Below are 16,715 nucleotides of genomic sequence, written 5' to 3' on the forward strand. Positions count from 1 at the left end.
CGAGAGCAGTCGTGCGGAAGAACTCCCCAAAAACCTGATCACCCGCCTACCCGGTGCAAATCTCAGGCGAAGGTGTGGTTCCGGAGGCCCTGCTCGTTCCGATCTCTTGTGCGCGCGAGCAATCAGAAGCGAGGAAGCAGAACAGAGGCAGCAAAGGCGCGTGGAGGAGGAAGAACACCAGCGAGAGGAAGCAAGCGAGAGATTCTGATCGGACTAGCGGCCTCCTTATATAGTAGGAGTGATATCTGCCAGTTGCCGCATGCGCATCGTGGGATCGTACCGGTGTAGATCTCAGGCGCAGGTGTGGTTCCGGAGGCCCTGCTTGTTCCGATCTCTTGTGCACGCGAGCGATCAGAAGCGAGGAAGCAGAACAGAGGCAGCACAGGCGCACGGAGGAGGAAGAACACCAGCGAGAGGAAGCAAGCAAGAGATTCTGATCGGAATAGCGGCCTCCTTATATAGCAGGAGTAATATCCACCAGTTGCCGCATGCGCGTCGTGGGATCGTGGGATTGTGCACGCGCCGTTACGGAGGCAATCGTGGGATCGTGGTTGCAAAAAGGATAGAGGCAGACGCACGCAAGCAAGAGATTCTGATCGGACTAGCGGCCTCCTTATATAGCAGGAGTGATATCCACCAGTTGCCGCATGCGCGTCGTGGGATCGTGGGATCGTGCACGCGCCGTTACGGAGGCAATTGTGGGATCGTGGTTGCAAAAAGGATAGAGGCAGACGCACGCACGCCCACCACGCCATGGCTCGCCCGGCCGGCTCAGCTCGGCGTGCGCGCGCGTGTGGCTTTCCGATTCCCACCTCAACTGGTCAACAGGGAGCCTCCAATAACTCCCTATTTAAGTTGAGATACTCCTCGCTTAATTCCTGAGGTGGTATTATTATCCTTCACACTTATTATGGGCCTTTGAGATTTAATAGAATAAATCGGGCCTAGCCCAATTATTCTAATACATAAAATAGTAAGGTAACTGCTATAGGTTATGTAATACAAATCGGTAAAAAGTCTATATGTTCTAGGTTATCGATTTTAGTAAATATCCCTTGTAACTGTCATTAGTTGAGTATAGTGGTTTATGCGTAGTTTTGCTCCACAGGTGTGGAGGGTTCCAACGTTGAAGGAGTTGAGTCAGATTATCTAAGGAGTTAAGGCAAGTACAAGACGGACTTATGTGATGGACAAACTGAGTTGTTTTGTTTGGTTTACTTGCATAATTATTATTCAATTGCTTGATATTATTGATCTTATGGCTCTGATGTTATGCTACTTATTCGTGTTTCAATCCATATTCAAATTCACGACGTTATTCATGTTTCATTATTTTGGATGTTCTATTTATATTATTGAAGAACCATGCGTAGTCATGGGAGTGCAATTGGGTCTTTATTCATGGTCCTTGAGAAACGCTGATCACGCTTGTTCGGCTTACCGGTAATGCTAAGAGGATATTCATACCTGCCCGAGAGGGAACTACTATCTTTTGACTTCTTTGGTTTAAAATAAAGTAAATCCAGCCTTTCATATTGGTTTCTTATTGCATTAATCATGTGTATATTTTACTAGTTTAATATTATACTTGCTGAGTATTCTTTACTCACTCTTGTGTTTAATTTGATTTTTAGGTACCTAATGACATTGATTGGCATGGGGCGGGAGTAGCACCCTTGGACTACACTTTATTATTGCACACTATTGAAATTTAGTTTTAGACTATGTTTCTGCTTAGCACAAGTTTTGCGTAGAACTTGTAAAGGTCATTTAAAGTTCTGGTCCTTATTTTCACATGGAATTTGTGGAGCTAGGATGGTTTGGATTGTGTGAGTTATATCGGTATTGACTTTTTTATAACTGCCTGTCGTGGATGTCCGTATTTTTAGGGGAGACTCTGCCGAAATTTCTAATAATTTTGGGACTTAGTTTTTGAGTGTATTTTGGTGTGGCACTCTAGGTACGTGGTTACCTAGGGTGTTACACTCGTCACCGTTGATGACCGATCGGTGATCTTCCCTGTCTTTTTCATCCTGAATTGTACGCTTTGATTTTAGGAAAACGGAAAGAGGAGATCAAGTGCATCAAAAGCATTTATCCAATTTTGGAAGATCAGGAAAGATTCGGCTGGATTTGATGAGGAAGATCTGCTCTGGCATCGTATAGGCACGGGACTATCTTCGGAGGTTGAAGACAGAGTCTATTGTGGGAGCTAGGCCTGCGGCTCCACTTGGGAACTGCGCCGAAGGAAAGCAGGCCGTGCGGAGAGAGGTAGCATACTAGCTTAGGGCTAAATAAGAAGAAAGGAATGGGTTCAGCCCAAAACCAAAAATAAATTTCTATTAAGTTTTAAATTATAGTGTAATTATAGTGTATAGCGATTTCAATATTAGGATTTTCATTAATGTTTTCAATCGTAATGTATAGCGAGTGAGACAAGCCTATCTGACTAGGCAACCGATATTTTTTAAAAAAAAGTACAATTCTAGTAGACTTGTTAATTGTGGTCAATTTTCTAGATTTTGCTAATCCACCGATTAGATTTTTGTTGAAAACTAATTGTTAAGGTGCACGTACATACTTTACTTTACAGACGAGTGATATTTTTTAACTATTTTTTATTGTTGACCTCATAATCATCGTAACTTTTGCTTTAATATTTGTTTGAGATAAAAATTTCCATGAGACACAACATATGAGAATCTACACATTATATATCATCCACGTGTCACGATCGGTTTCTGTGTGAGTCCACTTAAGACTTTGGAAACGAGATCACACGCTTGCAACATGAGAGTTGATAGATTGAGAAAGCACGCGTCACCACTACGATACTATGGGTATATAAGCAAAAGTATTTTTCTTCCGTCCTGGTTATCATTAGTTTTATAATAAACTTACCTATTTTAAATACATGTGTTTTTAATCACACCAATTTTGGTCCATCTACTCTGGCGTGAAAGTGACCCAAGGCATTCACCGTTTGTTCCTCCTATGACACAATCGTTATGCTAACGCGTCAGGAATATAGTTCATATCATACACGTACATGTGGAATAATTGTCCAAACAAACAGAAAACCTTTGTCATTAAAAAAATCGTTCAGTTAAACTTTATCTAACACGACATTAGCCTGTGCAACACACTGGCATTTTGCTAGTAATATACATACACGGATACACCAGTTGAAAAACGATTTTGGCAGGCATATCACTCTGCATGTGGATCAAATTTTTGGACCAAAACCCCCACCTGTCATTTCACCCTTTCTGTTATTTTTCTCTATTTCAACTCGGTTCTCGCTTGAAGAATGAGCTCAGCTCACTATGCACGCAATGGCTGCATGACCTTGGTGGGTTTTATCAATAAATAAATAAACATTAAGAAATCGTTGCTTTTTAACTCTTATATATTTAACTAGCTAAAATATATGTGCATTGCAACAGTTGAAGACAATTTTCACGATGAATAAAAAAACTATATCAATTTAATCAACAAATCGAAACAAGACAAAAAAACAATAGCAAAACAAAGTCGGAGATCATATATAATATTGAACCCGGTTGCGCTCGCTTCATGCATCATCACACGAAGAATCCCTTATGTGCATTTGCAAAGTAACAAAGTTACCATATACACGCCTTTAACAATGATAAATTCAAAAGAAAAATATTTATGAGAGAAATTTGGAAGAGAAAATGAGGAGAAAAGAGAGGAGATTGGAAGGAGAGGGAGAGGATTAGGATTATCGGAGAAAACAAAAGGACAAAATGAAAATGAGAAAAAAACGGAAGAAAAAGAAAGACGTCGATCGAGATGGGGCGTAAGCAGCGCCGAGTGGAGATGTGTGGGATGGGGCGGCAGGATGGTGTGGGCCGGTTGGGTTGAGCTTGGAGGGTGAGTGGTTGGGCTGGTATAGAGGTGTACAATAGGTATTCTAGACTCATGTCGAATTGGAGCAACATATAACCAACTCAAACACGGAAGGCGTACCAAAATTTTGGCGGACACATTTTCAATTTATATAATAGTAGAGATTCATATATACCGAACTGGGAAACAGTTATCTACCGAACTGGACTTGGGTCGGGGCGAACGGCCTCTGCCAGGGTTCGGCCGAACCTGGGACGGCTCCGTTCGCTCCGGTTTTCGTCCTGGACACTCATTTTCGGCCCCTCAATTCATTGGTATGAATGCTTGGCCCATTTGGAGGTGTTTAATTGGGTTTATGGGTCCAAAACTCCTTAAGTTCGGATACGAGTTTGATTCTCATCCTCCTTCATGTATATTTCCTCTCAACCTTGGTAGTTTGTCACCTGCATACGAATATATACCAACACTCATAAAAATCGTTAGAAATAAACCCCACCACTATGTTGGATGTTTTATATTTATTGTTTATGTAGATATTGACGGCGTTAATTTGGTACTTAACAGCCGTCAACATCTATTCGAACCATATTTTTAATCCATCTACTATATCCTTATAGGCAAAAGTCCATTTTAGACCTCAGAACTCTTATGCTTGTCCAAATACACGCCTAACTACAAAACCAGATATAATGCACCCCTCAAAAGTCAATACCAGATATTTTAAACCCTAAAGCGGCAATAGAGTAGTTTTGGTACAGTTGAACACCACTTCAGCATGGGTCCCACCAGTCATACCATCTATCTCTTCTCCTTTCCTCCCTCTTTGGGTAAGCTTGCCAATGAGTGGAAGCAGCCGACAAGCTCCCTCCCTCCGTCCCTGGCCTCCTCCTCCCTCCCTCCCACCACACGGAGCTCTCTACCTCTCTCCCACCGTAGGGTCAACCCTCCTCCATGGAATCTAGTGGCGCACAACTAGCACAACCGTGGCACGTGCCGAGGTCGCTGGGCCGATGGCATAGGTAGGATCCAGACGATGTTGGCATTGAGGGCGCTTGCACCGGTGTTGACGTACATGCACAAGGTGTGTGTGGCACCATGGGGGAGAAGCTGCGGGGAGTGGCGGGGTGGGATATGACAGGGCGAGCGGCAACATAGGCTCTAACAGAGCAGTGCAGGATCTAACAAGATCTTGGGGCTACGATCGCCTGTTGGGCCTTCCATCGCCGCTTTGGAGAGAAGGGGGCGGAGCCATATGCCTTTCTCTGTCTTTTGCATGGCTTGTTGGCTTCTCCACCGTCGAAGATGCCATGAGCCCCGTGTTCCAGCGCCATCACCATCACCACTCATGACGAGGGAGGCGGAGCTTGATCTCGGTGGAGAGGAGTTGAAGCTCAAGTTCAACCTCGCCTACTGACCTCCGGGAGCTCAGGGAGGCAATACCGCTACCCTCTTGGTCGAGCTAGGGAGGCTGCCGTCGATGTCGCTCTCCTTTGGGAGCTTGGGAAAGCCGCCACTACCACTCCACTGCCGCTCTCCTCGCCAATCTCAGGATGGTCGCCGCGAGCTCAAGTGTGGATGTCGGTGGGGGCGGAGGAGATGGGTATGGAGAGGAGAAGGATGGAAAGAAAGATTAAGGATAGAAAAGAGATAGGAGATGTGTCGAGGGAGGATATCCCGACCACGGTATTTGTAGAATATGGGGATCATTGGTCCTAGGGTATACCCGAGATTGAGGTAAAAGAGATGGGAGACAAGGACTTTTATATAGGTTCGGGCCCCTTAACTGACAGGTAACAGCCCTACTCCATTTGACCGAAGCCGGTGGTGCCCTTATATATTAATATCTCTCGAGTACAATATTTGAGATGATCTAATATATTCTTTGTCGGCTTGGTGGTATGGAGCTCTCACATGTAGTCGACAGTTGTTATAGTCGTCATCCTTGAATATGAACACGGCGTGATTGAAGGTAGTTCTAGATCCCTTATGTCAGCCTTTATGGCGCCTACATTGGGTTTGTCTAGATCTGTATTGGCTTGTTAGCCTCTCTGACTTGGCTTCCCTTGGTTTGCCCCCCTCCTCCTAGGGGTCTTGTATTTATACCCTCATATGCCACCTTGTCGAAGTAGATCTTGGGAACACAGGTATAGATATGATATGAGTAGTCCTTGTAGTGCGCGAGTAGAACTTTGTTTCTCCTTATCCGAAACACCTTCCATATATGAGGCAATGATTCCATGTACGATTTGGTATTATGGTGGGCCCCGCGGAGCCCAACCCAAGACTATTGGGTATGTCTGATTTATAACACTGACGAGATGGATGTAGAAAATGAGGTACTCCCTCCATCCCCTAATATTAGGCATTTTGACATTTTACTTGCACTGTTTGACTATTCGTCTTATTCAAAAAAAAATTAGAATTATTATTTTATTTGTGACTTACTTTATTATCCAAATTACTTTAAGCATAACTTTCCGTTTTTTATATGTGCACAATTTTTTTTGAATAAGACGAGTGGTCAAACAGTGCAAGCAAAATGTTAAAATCCCTTATATTAGGGGACGGGACGGAGGGAGTATAAGCTATAACATGTGGCCTTGTACTTTTTAAATATATTTGTGTTTGTTGAGTGGATCACTATGTCAGCGCCACAGAAGCAAACTGAATGGTATTTAAAGTTCAGGGTGTTAAATACCTAGGTGTCAACTTTGAGGGTGTGTCTTAGACAAAGCGAATAATTCGGGGGCGTAAAATGGACTTATCCATATACTAAAAGTCCATACACCATCTCTAACATCATGTTATTCATGTAGCTGTTCAAACAAATTTAGTAGTATTGTATGATCCGAAATATGGTTCTTTGTGTACATAGGATCTAATGCCCAAAAATAAAACCTTGCTCCAAAATCTTGCTAAAAAATATCTTCCCAAATAAAAATTTCCATATTCAAATTTTGGGATTCAAATTACATCTTGAACCAGTTCTTAAAAAAAAGGTGACATTCATCTCCCCAAAAATTCCTCTAATTCAAAACTTCATCTAAATCCCCATTGAAAGTCCTATCCTTCCAGTCCCTAGAATTTCTATGAGATTATTTAAAATAAGAAATATTCAGATTCCAAATAAAATTTCATACCATTCATATGTCAATTTTAAAATCAAACTTCCCTTTGAAATCCTCCTCGTTTTCCTCTCCACTCTGAATTATTCAAATTCAAGTTCTGCATCCCATATCAAAATATAATTCAAATATCCTCTCCCAGAGTTCCTTGAATTTATTTGAATTAAAATATCAAGTTTGAATCAAATTCCCTAAGACTAAACATTCAAATTAATCCATCTCTTTCCCTTCCTCAAATATCATCTTCTAATTCAAAATTGTTCAAACATACATTTTGAAACCGTCCTTTTATTCTCTGTCACTCTATCAGGCCAAATATCACATTCGAACTCAAATCCATATTCAAAATCCATTGAAATTCCTCCATAACCCAACTCTGAAAATCCAAGGAAAATAACCAATTTTACCATTCAATTGGGCCGTTACTTCCTAGGCCAGGCTAGGCTGCCTTTTCTCTCCTCTCAGCCCAACTCCCACTTCCTCCTTCCTTCACCTAAAGGGCCCCTTTTCCCCCTCCCTCCCCGGCCTACGGACTGTCTTGCCGAAGTCCGACCATATGTCTTGTCTCGCCCTCTCCCGCGTCGCATCACCTTCCCATCGGCATCAATGGCGCCAGCTCGGTCGCCCGGAATCATGGAGCAGCCCTCAGCTCGCCATCCTCCTCGCCACTTCAGCATTGGACAAAATTAGATGAAGAAACTAAAGCCATAATTATATGAATGAAAATCCTTAATAATACCAAAATTAGACATACGATGGTAAAGGAAATAATCATGGAGAATAATAAATCGGAATAAATAACATTATTACTGACATGAAATTAATAATTCCACATAACTGAGAAATTTCAAACCATATTTCCGGTTGGTTCTATTTGGCTAGAAATGACTCGGAAAATTAAGCATAAGAGATTTACATCTATCAGCCTCATCATTTTGCTTAGAGCGAGTTTAATAGTATAGTCAATTATTAACTCCAAATCATTCGTAGCCAATTTAATAGTGAATTCATACAATAGTTATCTATAAACACATACTATAGTATTAATACATGTTCCCACATGTCACACACACATTATATTTGAAGACAGTGTTGCAGCTAGCTCAAATCTGTAGCTTGCTACTCTTATCTCTCTTTTTTATCTTCTTGATATTTGTTTATAGTTGGCTTATAGTCTGGTATTGTACCTGCTCTTAAGCTTATGGTTATCAGCCAAATTTTGAATTTTTAACCTTAGATTTGGAGTTGATTTTGAGGTTTTCTCATCGAAGTTTATCTTTTAGCGTTAGCTTTTAGATCGCTAAGAACACCAATATAAAAGTTTTATTTATATATTATATTTCTCGTTTGTAAATATGTCGTCAGAATAAACCAATCGATGGGGGCCTATAATCAATATTGGTCAAAATAAATCTGGTTCCGTTAAGCAAGAAATAATATAATATGCATGATAATTTTTTATCTTGTTTTTCTCCCAAATTTTAAATCATCCAAAGGTGCAACAACTCATTATGTAATTGATAAAAATATTTAAATAGGCCAAGAAAATAGTAGAAAATTTAATTTGGCCCATTAATTAGCTTAGCACATCCGCATTTCTTCACCTATAGCATTGATGATTGATTAGCTTGCGGCCCAAAACTTCATCATAGGCGCAGCCTTTCTTACGGCCCAACCCAGGCACAAAAATTATACGGTCACAAAAGCTGTTGTCCACATGCTCGGCCCATGAAGCTAATGCAGTCCGAGTAGACGGCCGCGGGCGTCGGTTGCAAATGAGCCGAAACTGATACCTGGTGACACCTAACACCTGCTTCTCCAGTGATATGGGCGGTGATGACCGCACGACGGCGGCAGCGCGCACGTGAGCGCTCAATTGATGTCGCTTGTGCCGTTGTGCGCCTATTAGGCTAAGATTCTCCTCGACGGCCCGCGGTGGAGACCATGTGCTGAGGCGAGCCTCGGCACGCACGCATGGCCATCTTATGCCACGGGGGCCATACCGGTGTCACCGCGCACGACACAGCTGAGGCTGAGTAGTGTCATACGGGAGTTGGAGGCGCGGAGGTAAGTCATGCCACGCGTGGCGACCGGTGGCGATAGTCTCTGAGTCGGTAATTCAGCCTGCAAGTGGGTCGGGTCAACCCGTTAGGTCCGTGGCCCGAACCTAAATTTGTGGCACCAATAGGTTTTCGGGCCGGCCCATATTTTCTTAGGTAACAATGGGTCCAGAAGTCAGTTGACCCTAAGGGTTTTCGGGTCGGCCTTGTTCAAGCGCTCCGCTTGCTCGCGTTCGCATGGCGGCGGCGGCTTTAGGGCTCCCGGCCTGAGGCGGTGCGGCTCCACCGCGGATCAAGCCAGCGGCGGTGGCTCCCGGCGGAGGCGGCAGCGGTGGCGGCGCAGCTCCACCATGGATCGAGGTGGCGGCGGCGGCTCCCGGCAGAGGCGGAGGCGGCGGCGGTGGCGGCTTCAGCTTCGCGGTGTGCTCCACCGCGGGTTGAGGCGGCGGCGGCTGGGCGTGCTCCTTCAGTCCTCCTCACGTCTCCAACTCCCCCCAAGACTGGTACTGTGGTTCACATCGTAGCAACTAGCAACGGATTCTTTGGTTTTTGATTTTCTTATTCTTTTCTTTGGTTCTTGATTCTTTGGTTCCTCTTCTATGCAGTTCCTTCTTTCGGCGGCGGATGGAGGCACCGGGATGCACCGGCGGGCGGCGGCTACCTGCTTGGTGGCCAACCAGCGAGGTGCTCCGGAGGACACTCCACCGGCAGCAACAATGAGCTCGGTAAATCTAAATGAAATCAGCTACAGTGATAATTTTGTGGTCAGTAAATTTCTCGTGCTCTTCTTATCAACTGTCTATTTAATTTTCTGAAAGAGAAAGATGTCTATTTATTCAGTATTTGCTTGATTGCTTGCAAGATCTCTTCCAGCGTTTTGTCTTTCTATTTATCCAGTATTGCACAATGCCTATATGGGTTTGTTGCCCTACTTGCTAGCTTTCTGTAAAATTGGAATATGAAATTTCAATGTCTCTATCATGTATTCATCTTTATCTACAAAACCTAGACCTAGAGGATTCCATGGATGGTGGAAGCTTGTGAATGCCCAAACAAAGGATCTGGATATTGATGGTTAGTACTCTATCAAGAACTTGTATTATACTATTTATAATCTGAGCTAGTTCAACTCTTTTACAACATATGAGAAACTCTAGATGTACAAAAGGAATAAGCCTCATTTCTGGTATTGCAATGCTCTGCTTTCTGAAATAAAACGATAGCCTAAAAATAGACTGTACACACTACTGCTAGATAAATGAAGAAAATTAGTAAAATCTGCAAATTTGTGTAGCACCTGTTAGATGATTCTTGTATTCCTTAATCTCTGATTGTGAATACTATTGGGTGACTGCAAATTACTTCTGTTTTTCAAGCATGTTTTGTATGTCAAATACTCAAATGCTTAGAACACCTACTGCCTTGATTCCTCTGTCTGTCTACATATGCTCATGTCTTGATTCAGTTGTTACCCATAAAACATAAATGCACCATTTCTTTTTCTAAGAGATATTGCAGGTTATTACCTTTTTAAAACAATTATTGTATATTTTCTTCCTTTCATTATACCATGATCATTCGATCTCTCCATCATGTTTACCTACAGAATCTGGACCTGGGTGATTCAACGAACAGTGCAAGCTAGGGAATGCCAAATGATGCCCACTTTGATCTTGGAAGGCTGCATTTTGTTTGATCTCAATCTAATGAACCGGATATTTGGATTGTTCAAATCGATTTTTGTGAATGATATGAGTACATGCATGTACTTAGTTTTAATTGAACTGGGTGCCAGTACCCAGTGATTGATGTTTGTACTTTTGAATGCAAAAGATTAAGTCATTTCAGAATGTTTGCATTGGGTATACAGTGTGTTCTGGTATGGTTTTTGATTATTTATTTATTTTGCTGTAGTGCTGTTGATTTGCTTCACACAACCGAAATTTCTAGTATGTGTTCAGATATCATGCCAGTGTATGTGTTTTTTTTTTCCTTATTTCACTTTATATCTGACTTATATAAAATTAGTATAGTAAAAAATGATATCAGTTTAATATAAAATGATTGTTCATATTATTTTTGAATCTTGTATAATTGAATTGACGTATAGCTACTTGCTTTAATGGTTCACTGATTAACACAGCCAGTCAACCATTCACTAGACACGGTGGCTCAGACGCTCAGTTCATCCGGGCCGTGGCTACGGTGGGTCGGCCACGAACCTAATAGGCCGGCTCCACTTCCACCAGAGACAGGGCGAGCTCAGCCGGGTCAGAGGGTATAGGGGATGGGTCGGCCCGATCCGCCCCCTTTGTAGGCTGATCGGTAATGCCATAAGTTCGATTCGAGGTTTTTTTTTTTTTTTTGCTGTTAGATGGCATTATAAAAACACCTCACAAATCATGCGAATTCTGGACCATCGGATCGCTTTAAGATTTGTGCTGTAGTTCTAACCCTAACTCCTCTCCCTCCCCTCGTCATTCAAGGCCGCCGCCCCATCTCTCTCGCCCGCGGGCTGTCTCTGCCGCCGCCCCACGTGCCGCCGCCCGGATTCGCCCGCTTGCCGGAAGGGGCCAACGGCGCCGACGAGCCCCCCCTCCTCCCCTCCCCTGGCCGGCCTCCTCCCCTACCCGCTCTCCTCCCCAACGGATGGCGCGAGTGCCCCCGCCCCACCGTCTTCCCCGTCTCCAGCGGCTTCCCGCCGCCAGATCCGTCACTACTAGCCACCGCCTCCTAACCACTAGCCGCCGGATCCGCCGTCTCCTACCGGTTTGCCTCCGCCACCGACGCCAGCCCACCGCCCTCCTCCTTCCCTGTGGCTTCGGCGCCGCCACCGGCGCCTCGCCGCCCGCCCGTGTCCACCGCCCACCGCCGGGCGGCCACCTCCCACGGCCATCCCTCTAAGCCCGGGGATCCCCCTCCCCCCAACCCCCCTCCCATCCCCATCCCAACCCAGGACCCTAAACCCTAATTCCATTGCTGTCGTCGGGGTCGCCGGAGTTGGAGGAGAAGAGCTAAGGTCGCCGGAGCACGAATCGCAAAGCAAATCCCACGGTTAGTAATCTGCATGATTTTGGACTCAAAAATCATTCGACAGCCATCTAGCAATTCCTTTTTTTTTCGTGATTCGGTGTTTTCCATCATCTGAATTTGGAATTTTGGTGTGGTTTTGATTTGGGAACGTTTCAAACAGGGGTTTCATATCGAAAATGCTCAGCACCGCGCGTCTGATCGTGCCTTGAAAAATCGGTCGCCACGCGCGCCGTGCGATCGAGCCGCACAGATCGGACGGCTATCCATGCATCAGACGGTGACGTTGCTGTTAGCCAAAGCAAATACTAACATCTCTCATTTCTTCAAAAGATTTTTTTTTTCTCGTAAACTATTTATCTAATCTACGATCTGATTGCACCACTAAATTCGTTACAATTAAATCTTTACAGCAAGACCACACATGATTATATTTCGACAAAAAAATATTTTAGCTTTTTTATTGATTTTTTTTAGAATGTTGCATATGGCTCTTTTGATGTTTCAACCAGTAGTTTTACGATGTTTCAGGTAGTGTACTCGTGATGTTTCACTATGTACGGATCAAATTTTGCAGTGAATTTTGATATTCGTTGCAACAAATCACCCACATATTTTGGTAACCCTCTATTAAGGAAATTTGATTTATTTTCTGTTAACAAAAAATGTTTCACCTAGTGTACTCACATGTTTCACTATGTATAGATTTAATGTTGCAGTGAACTAAAATACTCCATTGCAACAAAAAAAACCCACATATTTTGGAAACCCCCTATTAAGGGAATTCAGTTTATTTTTTGTTCCACCGAAAAATGTTTCACCTAGTGTACTTAGAATGTTTTACTATGTATAGATCTAATGTTGCAATGAACTGAAACATTATTTTGCTATTTGCTGAAACATTGTTTTTATAAAAGGTGAAACAACACCCGATTTAAATGAGTGAAACATTTTCGCTCTAATTAGTGAAACAATTCCGATATACCTGGTGGAACATCGTGTAATATTTAAAAATAATTCAATAATAAGCTAATTTTTTTCGTCGGAATATATCCATGTGTGGTCTTGTTTTGAAGATTTAATTGCAACGAATTTAATGGTGTAATCGGATCATGATTTGGATAAGTAATTTAAGAGAAAAATCAGTTTAACGAAGTTTTGCACGTAAATCGGACGCTGACGTCATGCTCACGTCAGCGCCCGATTTTCCCAGCCCCGATCGGGCGACCGATCCGTAGCTCTCTCCGTTTCATATTTGATTTGAGTGTTTGATGGCATGCGGTTTGTGGGCCTTGCATGATGTACGCGTGCTACGTGGAACATACGGAAGATGCGCGCTCAACGCGGAGTAATCAAACGACAAATGGAAAAATCAGAAAAGCAGACGGACCCACGATGGACAACGAATGAAATCGGGTTGTGTCTTGACGATGGGAAAAATCCTATGTTTTAAATAGCGAGAATGATTATATCGGGCAACCGGCGCGGGGAGCCGGATCGGGCGCTCTCCCCGCGCGCTCCTCCCCCCAAGTGCGTCCATGCAGGCCCTGGTCCCACCGCGTTGTCTGCTCCCACCTACCATTGCAAAAAAAAAAAACACATATTTTGGAAACTCCCTATTAAGGGAATTCATTTTATTTTTTTCCATAAAAAATGTTTCACATAGTTTGCCCACAATGTTTCACTATGTATAGATCTAATGTTGCAGTGAACGAAACATTCTATTACAACAAAAAACCCACATATTTTGGAAACTCCTATTAAGGGAATTTGGTTTATTTTTTTCTACCGAAAAAATATTTCACCTAGTGCACTCATAATGTTTTACTATATATAGATCTAATATTGCAGTGAACTGGAACATTCTTTCACTATTTGCTGAAATATTGTTTTTATATAATATGAAACAACATCCGATTTAAACGAGTGAAACATTTTCGATCTACTTAGTGAAACATTTCCGATATACCTGGTGGAACATCGTGCAACATTTAAAAATAATTCAATAATAAGATAATTTTTTTTTCGTCGGAAAATATCCATGTGTGGTCTTGTTTCGAACATTTAATTGCAATGAAATTAATGGTGCAATCGGATCATAATTTGGATAAATAATTTAGGAGAAAATTCAGTTTAGAGTAGTTTTACACGTAAATCGGGTGCTGACGTCATGCTGACATCAGCGCCGATTTTAACCTTCTCCCATCGGACGCCCGAGCATCACGTCCTTTAAATAGGGATAGATATTGCGATATGGATAAGGGTGTGTTCGGCACCTCCTTTCCCAACCCCTCTTCCTCGTTTTCTGTACGTACGCTTTTAAAACTGCTAAACGGTGTGTTTTTTATAAAAAGTTTGTATATAAAAGTTGCTTAAAAAAATCAAATTAATCTATTTTTGAAAAAAAATTAATCACACGCTAATGGATCCCTCTGTTTTCCCATGCAGACTGTTCCACGCTGGGAGCTTAGCGAACACACCCTAAGAGCAGGTACAATAGCAGGCTATAAGTCAGCTGCAAATATATTTTAAGGTGATAAATGAGGAGAGAGAAGGGCAGCGGGCTACAGATTTGTAGCCAGCTGTAGCATGGACTCCAAGACACAGTGTGTGTATGATAGGTGGGACCAGATATTAATAGTGTAGTATGTAACTATTGTATGAATAAGTTATTAGATTGGCTATAGATAAATTGGAGCTAGTAGTTGATTATATTATTGAACTTGCTCTAAGTCGATACAATGCTACGGTATTTTCCAAGAAAAAAAACAAGGGTACGGGGAACCAGCCCATCGAATCCCACGGAAGCCCAGCGAGTGGAAGCCAAGCGACACATGCCTCTGCCTGCCGTCCTGTCTGCCGCCGCCGCCTACTCCGGGGAGTGGCCCGGAGCTGATCGATCCATGTCACGTGTCACTGGACGAGACGGCGACGATAGCCACGCGACGGCATCAGCGAAGCACCTCCGGAACCTCTCCATCCGCTCCGGCGGCAAACCGACGCCCACCTCAATGCCGCCGCCGCGGCCCTCCGCCACCGAGATCGCCCCGGTCTTCGCCACGGACACGACGTCCACCTTCGCCGGCCTCCCGAACCCGAAGTCCACGTCGTACACGCGGAACCTCGGCGACCCGGCCACCGCTAACGGCGGACCGTCGCTCGCGCTCATCCCTCCAACGTGTTCCGTGCACCTCTTCCAGTAGTCCGGATCGTATCTCGTTCCTTCGTCCACGGCGGCGGCGATCGCGGCGCAGGTCGTGAAGAGGCCGTCCTCCGCGTCGGCGGCGGCGATCTCCTCCTTGGGCGCCGAGGCGAAGCATGGCCCGACGCAGTTGCCGAGGTACTTGTCGGGGACGCGGGGTTCCATCCGCGCCCGGTGATCGGTGGGGAAGATGAAGTGGGCACGGCCATGGTGCTTATTATCTGCTTCGACGTCGCCTATTGCGGCTCGGATGTGGCATTGCCATACGACGGCGAACGTCGCGACGATGGACGTGCACCGAGGAAGCGGCGCACCGCGGCGCGCCGCCACGCCGGCAACTCTGTCCTTGATGCTCTGAAGGATCTCTCCTGACAGCGTGAAAGTGGCGAGGAGCTTGCTGTCGGCGACGTCGGGCGACCTGAACTTGTCAGACTCCTCCTTCGTTCGACTGACCATGTAGTCATAGAGGTCTTCACGTTCGCGGATGAACGTGCGGTCGATGACGGGCGGCTTCGGCAGCACCACGGCGCCGGCGCAGGCGGCGGCCCAGGTGTGGAGGAAGTGCGTGGAGCTCGAGCCGTCGCAGGCGGCGTGGTGCACGGTGACGCCGAGAGCGAGGCCGCGGCGCGCGGGCGGCAGCAGCACGGTAGCCTGCACGGCCAGCACTGCGCCGCCATCCGGGAGCTCCGGCACGAGCGGGGCGATCTTGGCGACCTCCCTCGGGTCGTCCGCGGCCAGCTCGTCGACACCGACGCCGTCGTCGTGCTCGGCGAAGGTGAAGGCGACGGCGTCGCCTGGCTGGTAGAAGAGCTCGTACCGGTTTGTCTTGCCCGGCGTGAGGCGGAGGCGGCCGGCGAGCGGGTAGAAGACGTGGAGCGCCCGGGACAGCGAGTCAGCCAGCCGGGACAGGACGGCGTCGACGCCGTCGTCGTCGGCGCCGAGGCGATAGAAGAAGACCCGGTCGACGGGCGGGGTCGGGAGCCAGATCGCGTCCAGGAAGGTAAGCGGGACGGTGCGCTCGCCCAACATGGGGACACCGTCGGGCGATGACGGCGCGACGCGGGCGGTGCGCAGGACGCAGAAGCTGCCGCCGCGAGCGCGTGGTGGTGGAGCTGCCATTTGTGTCGCGGGCGCCATGTCTCTCGGCGGCTTAGCGACCGATCCACGCGGGTGGCTGGGGAATGAAGTCCTACTTCTACCAGGATATAGGAGTCGTATATGGGACTGGAGTCCTACTTATATACGAGTGACATTGTAAATATCGAGGAGACATCTCCTTGAAGAGTCAAAATACCAACTTGGCAACCACTAGCTCAAACACACTAATGGCACACTAATGTTCTTCTAGAACCGGCGGCCCACCCGCATTGCAATTTGCGAGCATGGCCATGCAGCATTTATACCGTGAAACAGAAAATTTGGAAA

The 16,715-nt window shown here is 45.3% G+C and overlaps 1 protein-coding gene and 1 pseudogene across 1 annotated transcript; one reads left to right on the forward strand and one right to left on the reverse strand.

Annotated features, from left to right (window-relative positions):
- The first annotated feature begins 5,448 nt into the window (after nucleotides 1-5,448).
- LOC127762543 (uncharacterized) lies at nucleotides 5,449-10,130 on the forward strand (annotated as a pseudogene).
- Nucleotides 10,131-14,707: 4,577 nt separating this feature from the next.
- On the reverse strand, nucleotides 14,708-16,548 carry LOC127763547 (phenolic glucoside malonyltransferase 1-like). The gene has a single exon (XM_052288284.1). It carries the CDS (start codon nucleotides 16,425-16,427, stop codon nucleotides 14,958-14,960), a length of 1,470 nt encoding a protein of 489 aa, XP_052144244.1. The 5' UTR covers nucleotides 16,428-16,548; the 3' UTR covers nucleotides 14,708-14,957.
- Between the last annotated feature and the right edge of the window lie 167 nt (nucleotides 16,549-16,715).

The sequence above is a fragment of the Oryza glaberrima genome, chromosome 2, assembly GCF_000147395.1.
Source record: "Oryza glaberrima chromosome 2, OglaRS2, whole genome shotgun sequence".
NCBI lineage: Eukaryota > Viridiplantae > Streptophyta > Magnoliopsida > Poales > Poaceae > Oryza > Oryza glaberrima.